Genomic DNA, 13,322 nt, shown 5'->3' on the forward strand with positions numbered 1-13,322 from the left:
CACGGGTCTTCACTTTGAGCTTTATTATTCCGATATGTCATATAAAAGTCACACTGGTGTGATATCATTTTAATTACCAGACCCTGATGATTATTTTGTGGGGTAAATTTATGAGGGTGCGCACATTTTTTTAAAATGTTGCTTTGGGAAAAATTACAGAAAAATCACAGAAAAAAAAAATCTCCTTTTATTTTTTTATATTTTTTCCCTGTAAAAAAAACAAGGAAAAAAAGATTTGTATCCAGATTCTCTACCAAAATAAATCTCTGTCCCAAAAAATAATTCTATAATACAATAGGGAAGACAAGAATTGAAAGATTTAATGTACAGAATTGAGACATTGTGGAAACTTTTGGGATTTGGGGAGAAAAGGTCTGGAGGATCAAATGGTTACCATGGTCACCACAAAGAGACAAATTCCAAAAATACAATAAAAGTTCAAATCTACAAAACAATTGTCCCCCATCAATGACTTTATTGTGTGACATTGGGGAAGTCATAAAGGGGGCTCCTAATTTCCTACAAACATCACAAAATCATGAGATGAGAAAAGAGTAGAGACTACAAAGAGGGGGAAGGGGGCTCTGTATTAATGATCATATGAAATGAGATGTCCAGTAATCTCTGATAGGTGGGATGTCTAAAAACCACTTACCATATAGTGTGTGGCCAATAGAAAGGGATTTGTCGGAGGACATAGGTGGGGGATGGGAATAGAAGGTGGCCACATTTAGAGGAAGAGTTTGGACCACATTGTAATGTTCTTTTATGTATTAAATACTCCAATCCATCTCTTCCATATGTCCCATCACCTGCCCCTCCCCCGCACAGCAGTCTAAGGGGTCTCTACTGTGAAATACAGAATGATTTTTAACATTCAGCTGATGATGATTTCTGCAGCAGATTCTCAGTTCATAGATCTTCTTCATCAGGAGCTATAGGAGGAGGAGACCCTCCAATATTATAGAAATACTGACATAACAATGTCATAGAAATGATTTACAAACTTGAGACACATTATCATATGTAGAATATTCCATACAGTATCCACCAATTACTCCATGAAGAAGAGACTCTCTCCTACCCACAGGAGACTGTAGGGGGCGTACAAGGGGTCCTGGAGAACAAATCTTATCTATGTTTGAGTCACTCAGCACTATTCTGTCTGGTGAACCTGAAAATAAAAAGACACGTATGGGAGTTGTTACATAAACAGAATCTCAGTTAGGACCACTGCGGTGTAATGACCATAACTTGGTAATTCACCAAACTTCATGGTTTTTATAGAGCCAAAATTATATCCCCCCTCCCCCATGTGTGGGGACATCATCCAGGGCTGTAAATCGAAGATCAAACTCTAAATGTCCAAGTTCTGCAAAATCCCCAGATACTGGCAGAGAAGGGGATTGGTTCTCATGGAATATCTATGGTGGGTGATACGGTTCTTATATTTTTGGGTCATTACTCAAACATAGAAAAGATTGCTTGGGCATGTAAGTGCATGGATGACATGTGAGGAAAGGTATGTTAGATATTCCATTCCATTCCGGGGGGTAAAATCACTGGCTTTGACCATCATTTTGCATTGAATATATGCTCAATGTTGCAATGGAAACCCCACAGTATAAAAATATTCTCCCTATAGCCACCATTTTCAGTGTGATATTGGCATGGAGAGAGATAGGACAGGACTCTGTTCAGTGCTACTAGTGAGATTGTGTGCTATTGTGATTGTATTGTCAGTGTAGAATATGAGTTTAGTGTGAATCTAGTGATAGTGCAGTGTGAGTGTAGTGTGACCGTTCATGTTTACTTTACTGTCATTTTACATTGTCAGGGCAGGTTTCCTGCAGTATATTTCCGTGCTCTAGTGCATGTTTAACGCAGTATAGACATCTACAATTTGTTTAGTTCTAAATCTGTTTAACGAATAATTAAAAAAATAATTTAACGAATAATGACAAATTCATTATTTCTGAAATCTCCAAATTTACGAAATTCCAAATCTCATATTTCCGAATTTTAAATTTCCGAGTTTTTGAAAATTCGTAATTTCGGAAATTCAAAATTTTGGATATTGAAAATCGGAAATTCGAAATTTCAGAAATTCAAAATTCAAAAATTTGAATTCGGAAATTCGAAATTTTGGAAATTCGAAAAATCGAAATTAGGAAATTTGAAATTAGAAAATTTGAATATTCGAAATTTCATAAATTTGAAAATCAAAAAATTTGAAAGTTTGAAAATTCAAAAATTTGGAAATTTGAAAATTCTAAAATTTGGAAATTTGAAAATCCAAAAATAAGAATGAATATTCAAAAGAATGAAAATCTGAAAATTCGAAAACCCGAAAATCTGAAATAATAACTAACTAATAATAAATAATAAATTATAGGTCTTGGAATTTTCTTTCAAATTTGGCTGTTAGTGAATGTAACAAATACAAATTTATCCGAAGTTATGAATTATTTGAAATAACGAATGCCGCATCTAAACAAATGGAACGTAACGATCTAATAAAAATAAATAACAATAATAATAATACAACCTTATTTATTATTATTTATTATTAATTTGTTCCATTCTATTTGTTTAGACGCGGCATTCGTTATTTCGGATAATTCATAACTTCAGATAAATTTGTATTTTTTGTATTTTTTATGTTCACAAACAGCCAAATTTGAAAGGAAATTCCAATACCTATAATTTAATAGTTAGTTATTATTAGTTCCTTATTATTTAAATTTTACTGATTCTCTTTATTTTTTTCAGATTTTCAAATTTTTGGATTTTCGAATGTTTGAATTTCCGAAAATTATGAAATTCGGAATTGAAAAATTAGGGCTTACAGAATTTGAAAATTTAGAAATTCGGAAATTCAAAATTCGGAAATGTAAAAAATTTGGAAATTCGAAAATTGAAAATTCGGACATTCGAAAATTCAGAAATTCGAAAATTTAAAATTCAAAAATCAAAAATTTGAAAATTTGAAATTCAGAAATGTGAAAATTCGAAAATTTGAAATTCAGAAATTCAAAATTCGAAAATTAGAAAATTCGGAAATCCGAAAATTCGAAATTCGGATATTCTAAAATTCAAAAATCAAAAATTCGGAAATTTGAAAATCCGTATTTTCAGGTTATCAAATTTTGAATTGCCAAATTATCAAATTTTAGAATTTTCATATTTCCAAATAAGCAAAATACTAATGAAACGATAACGAAAATGAAAACGAACATTTTTTGTCAGTGCACATGTCTAATAGGGCTCCCCTTAACCACTTCAATACACTATATTATATATTGTACACTGCACTATATACCCTGCATTGTATTATATATACTACACTGAGGGCTCTATATACTCTGAACTGCAATATATATACTATATGGACTGCACTATATACTCTGACCTGCAGTATATATACTATATGGACTGCACTATATACTCTGACCTGCAGTATATATACTATACTGACTGCACTATATACTCTGATGAAGAATTGGGTCTTAGGTGTTGGTGGTGGCAGAACACGGTGACCCCTCACAGATACTCTTGTTGGGCTCAGGAACGATCCCGGCTGGTAAATATTATTTCATAAATGATAATTATGAACATGGAGCTCATCTCTAGTCATGACTTCATATTGTGTGTGAAACATCCACACACTTTGTACTCAGAATTCTCCATACTTTACACTTTAAAAGTCTTTATTTGTCAGTTTAGTTACTTTTTTGTCTTTATTATTTGTTACTTTTTTTTATTTTTTTCACATGTATCTCTTGAATTCCACAGAAAGATAATGGGGTACAAATTGTTGTGTATGATCGGCTTCCCTGGACACTTCTGTTGTCGGTGGGTTACTATCAGACATGTGCGCTTCATTTCATTCCCAATCAAAATTTGGAGGAAATTTCTGATATTCGGAGATTCGGATGTGTCTGAATTTTACAATTACAATAATAACAAATTTCAACCAATCCAAAATAAGGAAATTACATATTTCTGAAATAACAAATTATTTGAATAGAGTCAAATTCGAATTGAATTGGATTTGAATTAGAAAACAAATGTAAAATGTGATCTCATTTCTTGCTGACTATTAGGCCGGGTTCTCACATATGGGGGTTTCCCCGCATCCGATTCACATGTCAGGAGAGTGTGACCGGCTCTCAATGGAGCTCCGGGGGGCCGCGCTCCACATATAAAAAGGGTCCTGTGTGTCTTCGGATCCGATTCAGGTACAAATTCAGACAGAAATGTCGGATCCGATTCACACCTGAATTGGTGAGCGGGGGACGCACCGGACCCCATGCTGTGCTCCGCGGCTGCAGCGTATGTGACCCGGATTACTGATCTCCTCCATAGACTGGCTGTGTATTAGTGGACCTAAAAGATCTGATGAGGTTTTGGAGACAAAGAATATTCAAATATTGATTGGATTTGGATTGTTCTTCTCCTCGCTCACTCTGCATTTTATAAATGGATAAAAATAAAGAAGTAAATCTGTAGATATGAAATCATTTGTACTTTACATTATTTCTTCACACCTGCCTAAAACTTTTGCACAGTTCTGTACATAGAGACACAAAATGTTGAAGTCGGATGTTTCTTTTATAACTTAGAAGACGTCACATATTGGGAATAAATCTTATTATTAATACAAATAAGATGAACGTGTCTTGGATGAAACGGACAATTTTTCTGGTGAATGGATGATTTTCTCATCATACAGATCATTCATAAATCCCCCTTCACTTCTCTCAGGGTTGTTATGTTGCCCCCGGATGATACTACAGATGTTCCATTCATTCCAATAACTGTTACTGATATCAATCACCGTAAACCATTTCATTTCTGGCTTCAGCTTGGCAATCATTTCAGGGTAAGCTGCTACCACCGGTGCCATACTTTTAGCATATTTGTTTAAGGCCCGGTAATCTATCGTCAGACTGAACGACCCATCAGGTTTGATGACTGGCCAGGCTGGTGAATTACATATTGGTGCGCCCCTTTTTCATGTTCCTTGCGCCTCCAATTGTTTTATAGCTTCTGTTATCGGTTTAATGGTCTCTTTTGGAACTGGGTATTGAGAGGTGCCGGATCAGATCCTTCCAATAAAATCATTGTATTCATCCTACCACAATCGTGTTTATGTTTAGCCATTATGTCTTCAAATTCACCCATCGGACTATCCCAACAGGGGTCCCGATCTCCATGTAAATCACCGACGGGCTTTACTGCTGCTGTTACCAATTCCATGGGAGGATGCCACACATGACCCAATCCGTCATTTCCAGACATCATCCACAACTTCATGTTTGTAAGATCAACCACCAGACCCCGCTGTACACAGACATCAGAACCAATTATGTCCTGATTCTGACAAACAACGTCACACTCCCACTTCTCTCCCCCGATTTACATCTCAGCACCAAAAGGGGCTTCAATGGGATATCCAGTGACACCTGTTATTGTCATCTTCTCATTTCCTGGGACAACTGATTTACTAAAACGAATAGCTGCCCCCCTATCTAACATCCGCATTCACACGAGTTCCCCCTAATGTTACATCAACAGTGGGCCGCCCCCAGGAGTCTAATGTTAAATCAGTTAAGAATCGGCAGGAAGGGGTGTGGGGGGCTCGGAACCCCTAACAATGACTGGTAGAAGGAGACACAGAACTTTCCTTTCCTACTGCTGATACTTTGACCCCCTTTTATTTTTATCATTTCTTCCTGTATCTTATATAATTCCTTCTGCAAACGATCTCTCTCACTTCTCATTTCACTAAACGCCACCCAAGGCTGATGACTAGGCTTTCCTCTGGATTCTGGCCTCCTATAACTACCTGAAGTGTTAGAAGATCTTCCTCTCCATGGTCCTCAATCATCTCTGTTTGGCTGACCCTCAACTCTAAAAATTCAACCGCAAGACTGTCCTCTCTGCACCTTCTCCTCCACACATTATCCGCTCTCTACAAAATATCACTATAATCACCAGGATCAGATAAAATGTCTTCCCTGATATCACCATCCCATGCTTCTCATAACATTGCCCTATCAACCAAACCACCACGATCAAAACCCGGGATTCCCAGTCATCACCTATTCCATCACACTGCTAATTCTATCTGCAAGTTCATATGGGCATTCATTCTTCATTTGTCTCATTTATACGGACAAGGACACATTTGTCGTCACACCATACAATGCTTTCAATAATTCCTTTCTTCTAAATTCCCATTTACATCATTTGAAAAAAAAAATCATTTTTGAAAAAAAAATCATTTTTGAAAAAAAAAATCATCTTTGAAAAAAAAAATTATGTTTGAAGAAAAAAAATCATTTTTGAAAAAAAAAATCATTTTTGAAAAAAAAAAAATTGAAAAAAAAACATTTTTGAAAAAAAATCATTTAAAAAAAAAAACATTTTTGAAAAAAAAAACAATAAGAAAAAAAAAGTAATTTTTGAAAAAAAAACATTTTTGAAAAAAATGTTCAGCTCTTTCAGCTAATGATGGGACTTCTTCAACTTTTTTACTACTATTTATACTTTTTCAAATATTAAGCTTTTTAACACTTTTCACAGTTACTCCAGCCACTCCAACCACACAACACTTACTCAAGCCACTCCATCCAGTTACTCCGCCCACTCCAGTTGTAGAGGCAAGAACAGTTTTCACAATTTCCCCAGAAATTGTAACTTTTCTAGTTAAGTGTTCTTATTATAGCCAAATTTACCACCCTAACTCCTCCCACAGCTTTTACACTACATAGACAAGTAATATACCGAAACCTGCAGATTGTTCCCAATTGGTGTGCTATTACTTTGTGGAATGTTTCGCCAAATGGTTCATGGAATATCGTCATTTTTGAGGTAAAATTGGTCCCATAGGAATGAATGGCAAAATGTTCAATGTCATTTAATTGGTGTCCTATTACCTTGTGGAACTTTGTGAAAAGCTGAAAAATACCAGTGTGAATCCGGCCTCAATGTCATTTAATTGGTGTGCTATTAGTTTGTGGAACGTTTTGCCGAATGGTTCACGAAATATCGTCATTTTTGCATTGAAATTGGTCCCATAGGAATGAATGGCGAAATGTTCAAAAATAGAGTGGGAGGTGACAAAAGCTGACAACCCCATGATCAGCGAAAACATTATGACCACCCCAAGAAAAAAAATAAAATAATTAAAAAAAATAATAATAATTTTGAAAAAAAAAATCATTTTTGAAAAAAAAAAAAATTTTGGAAAAAAAAAAAACTTTTGAAAAAAAAAAATCATTTTTGGAAAAAATGTTTAGCTCTTTCAGCAAACAAATAAAAACCAACACAAAAAAACAAAAACCCAGAAAGAACTAAGATTATCTGATTATAGTGTTTATAATTGTTGTTACTCTTTTGTTGAAGTACAAGTGTCTGAAGTGAATATATTTGCTCGTATTGTTCAATAGGGTTACAATACCGGTAATAGATGGGGTTGGTGATAGTGACTAGAAGAGGTTTCAAAGGGGTGAGTGGTTTCCTCAAAGCTCCTTACAGGGGGTAAGAAGAAGGAAAGAAATAAGGTCCAGAGTTCTAAATTACAACAAAATGCATTTATTAATATAGCCAGAAACATCTACATACAATATAATAAAGTGACCCTGACACTAAAATACATTACAATCAGCTTATAAAAGAACATTTTTTAATATTTATCTCCTGGGAAGGTGGTGAGTGAAATCTTCCCTCTCTTGAAGAGTGATGGGTGTCTCTGGTTTCTGACACTTTAGGACACCAAACACACCTTGCAACTTCTTGATGAGTGTACCGCACATGAGAACATGATTATGGCAACAGGTGATGTAGCCTCATTGTACACTAATATTAACCATGAGGGCGCTTTAAATGCTGTAAAATGGGCCTTGGAGAGAGAAGACTCAGTGGATGAGGGCTTTACGATATTCCTTTTGAAATGTTTAGACTTTTGCTTGCGGCACAACTTTTTTTGGTATGACAGTAAGATATACCTACAGAGGAAAGGTGTTGCTATGGGCGCTAAGTTCGCCCCGAGTGTGGCAAATTTGTACATGGCCAAATGGGAAGAGGAGGGGATTTTAAGTAATAACTGTGGAAGTATTTTATTGTACAAGAGGTTTATTGATGATCTTTTAATTATTTGGAAAGGTGATATGGAGGCATTGATGGAGGTATTAAACTCCATGAATGGTAATGATCGTAATATTTCTCTTACTTGGAATGTTAGCAGAGAATGCATACACTTTTTAGACTTAGAAATTTCCAATTCCAATGATGGTATCACCACTAAATCCTTTTTTAAGACCACGGACCGTAATTCCTATATTCCGATTACTAGTTGTCATCACAAACCCTGGTTGAGTAACATTCCTAGAGGTCAATTCACTAGGATGCGAAGGAATTGCACGAGGGTTGAGGATTATGAGGTCCAATCGGTTAGGCTAAGCAACATGTTTTTGGAGAAGGGGTATCGAAAGGAATTTTTGGAGAAAGAATTGTTTGAAGTTGGACGCATTAACAGGGATGACTTATTAAGGGATAACACCAGGTCAACTGATAGGGATATTAATGATGGCATCAGCGTCGTTCTGGATTATTCTGTGCAGAGTAATGAAGTAAGGAGGATTATATGTAAATATTGGAGCGTGTTGAAGCAAGATATTCACCTTAGGGATATGCTTCCAGATAAACCTAAAATTGTTTTCAAAAGAGCTCCCAATTTACGTGATAAACTGGTACATAACGTAGTGGAACCACCACCCTTAAAACCAAAAATGTTTTGGGATGTTAAAGGTTTCTATGGCTGTGGCAGGTGCTACAGCTGCGTTAGGATTCCGGATAATAATAGAAGAGTAAAAGAATTTTTAAATCCTATGAATGGTTTATCTTACACTATTAGGGACTTTATATCCTGCGATACGATTGGGGTCGTTTATGCTTTAAAGTGCCCATGCAATTTGATTTACGTAGGGCGCACCACTAGGGCTCTGAAAGACCGTATAGAGGAACACGTGAGATGTATTCGTAAGGGGTCAGATAAACATAGTCTATATGTGCACTTTAAAAGAGCGCATAATCAGAGCACCACTGGTATGCAATTTTGGGGTATTGAAGCACCTAAACGCCACTGGAGAGGCTCGAATTTTATTAGAGAGATAAGTAAACGGGAATCCTGGTGGATACACCAGCTTGGCTCTCTGGTGCCTGGTGGACTAAATAGAGATTTTGATTTAAGATGCTTTCTCAGTAATTATTAACTATATCTGGTCCGCCAGTGAGCTCCAATATAGCGTTTTCCTTTATGTTTTTTCTTCTTACGGTTTTAGTCTAAATATTGCATTTTATGTGGACATGCGTTGTGGATTGGACATAGGTGGACATGCACTGTATTTTGACCCTTGTCGCTTTGTCAGTATACTGTCCCATACTCCTGCCTGTGTCACCATACCGTCAGTATACTGTCCCATACTCCCGCCTGTTCTATATCTCCTATTTCAATATGAATTCTGTGTACACAGTAATTCACCCTGATTTTTTTGGTTTTTTATTTTTATTTATATTTTGCTGTTGATACTCCCCCACAGCAATTTTAACCATTACAATTTTATATATTAAGTATGTTTTTAGTATTACCTTTTATAGAGGCTTTTATCTTTTTTAGTTCTATAATTTTTTATTTTTATTTTATTTTATTACTTGTATATCTATTAAAATTCTATTATTCAGGACATTATTTGTTTTATTAACTTTGTCTTTGTTGTAATAATTGTGGCTATCTATGTGTATAAGGTGCGCGGCGGTGTTCTCTATGTATGACGGCTCCGGTCCGGGGTTTCACATATTACATCTTAATTATGGTTAGATATATTTATTTGATCTTATTTACGTGCTCTCTGTGTTTATATTCATACGTTTTCGCTCTTTAGATAACGAATAGCTCATATATGATCATAGGGGTCGATAGATAACAGGGGATAATTATTGTTGTAGCCTGTTATAGTTTCCGTCTGCAATCTAAGGGAAAATGGCCGCCAGGGATGTACATGACTGTAGCCTGTTGCTAGTTGTGTCCACGGTCTAAGGCAAAATGGCCACCGTGACTATAAATGCATCATAGAGCGTCCGTTCAATCAAATCCCCCTGATGAAGGCACGTGATCCCGGTGCCGAACACGCGTAGGGGAGGGGCCTGGACGGAGCTGTCAGCAGAGAGAGAGAGAGAGAGAGAGAGATTGTGGCATACACCGCACCGCACGCTATACCTTACGGACGGCCTGTTTCTGTCAATGCTTGTATGGGATGGTGCACCTACGCACCCACTGCATGTGAGTACCCCTATGAGGGGAGAGTTTCTGTTCACAATAAAAGATCCTTCATTATCCTACAATATTGCGCTATGGAGTTTCCTTTTTTCTTGCATATAATATCATGACTGGGAGCATTGGAGGTCTACAAAGTTGATTCCTTTGAGCACAGGAGTTGCTCCAAAGCGTGTTTGACAGAGTTTAATTACTGTGTCACACACTGTAAGGTGAGCGCATATGCTTTTGGGGGATCACGGAAAGACACTAAGGCATGCTTTATGGTACACTTTTGGAGGAACAAGATGGATGAGCTTCACTATTATGGACACTAATTTTGAGCACCTTATATTTATATTTCTTTGGATGTGCACCTTTGTATTATAAGGACTTTTATGAATATTTCACTTTTGATTTGGCACTTATATTGTGGATTTTAGATTGCACTTCGCACTTTTAGTATTATAAGGTTGAATTACCAAGAGATATTTCTGATTTGTATTGATCAGCTTAAGTGCAGTTTTTAATTTTTAATTTAAAAATATTTTTTAATTTTTTATTTTTTGTATTATTTTACCTATTTAACACTCACTGTAATCACTTATTAGATATTTGAATTCTAGCGCAGACACATTTGTATTTCTTTAATATTAATTGCACGGTTATGGAACGTGATTAGTGTTTGCAGCTGTTTTTTCACTTGGATTCTTTTCACTTGGATTTTATTTCGTTATTTGATAAGCCATTAACCCGTATGTGGCTCGCAAGGCTCATCTAGATTTTTAGGATGATTTGGATACTTTGCCCCCCCTCTGGTCACTGTGGTTCCGCCTCACTAAGTGACTACATTGTTCTGTAGTGATGTAACGGCTGGTGGGAGGAACCACTACACCCAGCAGGGGACAAGATTTTCAACAAACCCAAAGTGTCTCATACCAGCGGTGTCCAGAGCAAAAATGTAACTCCTCATCCAAAGGAAAGGTAAGTATTAAAGGTTTACATTTAACAATGTTCATTCTCAATACACTAGCAAAATACTAAAATTAACAACAATAGAGATAATGCCATTACTACTGGTAACCCAGTGTTGCTCTATATATATTAGTGAATAGCTGCTTTTATATTCAGGTCAGGTCTGAGCAGAATTATAAAACATTTTGGGAAAAATATACAGCCAAGAAGTCCAGAACTTGATGCTATTATAGCAAAAACATTCACAGCCACCATGTATTTCCCTCTGGTGCTCAGATAGGCCGGGATCATGGCAATCCAGACACTGCAGAACACCAGCATGCTGAAGGTGATGTACTTGGCCTCATTAAAACTGTCCGGTAATGTCCTGGCTAAAAAAGCGATAATGAAACTCACAGCTGCCAGAAGCCCCATATATCCCAGGACAGAGTAGAAGCCGATAACTGACCCTTCATTACACTGAATGATGATCTTCCCCTGATAAGAGTGAGTGTCCTGATCCTGGAAGGGGGGAGTAATAGACAACCAAGTGACACAGATTATGACTTGAACCAATGAGAAGACACAAATGATTGAATTGGGCAGTTTGGCTCCCATCCATTTCCTCCAGCTACTCCCAGGTTTTGTGGCTTTAAAAGCAATACACACCATGATACTTTTGGCAAGTAGAGAAGAGACGGCAACTGAGAAGATGACACCAAAAGAGGTTACACGTAGCATGCAGGTCACATCTACTGGATGGCCGAGGAACAAGAATACACAGAGGAAGCTCAGCATGATGGAGACCAGGAGAAGATAGCTCAGGTTCCGGTTATTAGCTTTAACAATGGGGGTGTCCTGGTAATGTATAAATATCCCCAATATTAAACCAGTCAGAAGACAACAGAGGATGGAGACAGCTGAAAATACTGCAACAATGGGATCATCAGTGTAGGAGAGAAATTCCACCACTCTTGGAACACACCGATCCTTCTTCTCATTTGGCCATTCATCATCAGGACATTTCATGCAGTTTTCACTGTCTGCAGGAAGAACAATACAAACACAATGAGCTTCGGGGTCAGAACTTCTGAAATAATAAATTGTATTGTGTTGTCTCACAGCTAGCAATAGGATTTCCATTAGTGCATTGGGGGAGACCTAAAGCGGAAGTAAATCCATAAAACAGTTTCATTTACGGCATGTGCCGGAAATGTAACATTCCCATTGGTTGTGCTCTCAACCAAACTGTCAAATCATCCAATGGCTGGTGTCATAACTGATCACATGGCAGTTGTAGATTAAACAGAGGCAAAGATGGCAGCTTCCTTGGCTGAAAACGATAGGGGGGTTTACTTACACTTTAAAGTATTTGTAAAGGTTTGTTTTTTATTTTTTTAAATAACAAATATGTTATACTTACCTGCTCTGTGCAAGGGTTTTGTACAGAGTGGCCCCGAACATTCTTTTCTAGAGTCCCCGTCTGTGCTCCTGGCTGCTCCTCCTCGGCGAGTGCCCCCACGGAGACCCGCTCTCCCAGGAGTTACCCGTGGGGGCATGCTCCCGAGTCCTGCTACTGCATCCATTGACACAGACAGCAGGACTCGGCCCTGCCACCGGCTGTGTCACTGGATATGATTGACAGCAGCAGAAGCCATTGGCTCCTGCTGCTATCAATCTATCTAATGAGAACCCGAGACAATGACTGGAGCTGCTAGGCTTGTCCGCAAAGCTGGAATGATCAGGTTCAGGTAAGTAAAAGGGGGCTCTGGGGGGCAGCTGCATCACAGAAGGTTTTTCATCTTAGTACATAGAATTCATTAGGGTGAAAAACCTTGAAACTTTACAACCCCTTTAAGCCTAGTACATTGAAAAAAATGTTCATTCAACCTGCTGGATTGAATGAAAAAAAATCTGTTAGTACAGCGATCTTCCCCACTGAGCTTTTGTGTTCTGACAGGGGGACAGTCCCCGCCAGATCACTCCAATCAGCACTCTCAGCCATTGGCTGAGCGCGTTGATCGGAGGCCAATTTGGGGCTGATCGG

General features: G+C 37.4%; 1 protein-coding gene across 1 annotated transcript; it reads right to left on the reverse strand.

The window, feature by feature from the left end:
- Positions 1–8,498: 8,498 nt before the first annotated feature.
- On the reverse strand, positions 8,499–12,602 carry LOC141121533 (vomeronasal type-2 receptor 26-like). The gene has a single exon (XM_073611153.1). It carries the CDS (start codon positions 12,416–12,418, stop codon positions 11,426–11,428), a length of 993 nt encoding a protein of 330 aa, XP_073467254.1. The 5' UTR covers positions 12,419–12,602; the 3' UTR covers positions 8,499–11,425.
- Between the last annotated feature and the right edge of the window lie 720 nt (positions 12,603–13,322).

This window comes from Aquarana catesbeiana, unplaced genomic scaffold (genome assembly GCF_042186555.1).
Source record: "Aquarana catesbeiana isolate 2022-GZ unplaced genomic scaffold, ASM4218655v1 unanchor223, whole genome shotgun sequence".
Classification (NCBI taxonomy): Eukaryota; Metazoa; Chordata; class Amphibia; order Anura; family Ranidae; genus Aquarana; species Aquarana catesbeiana.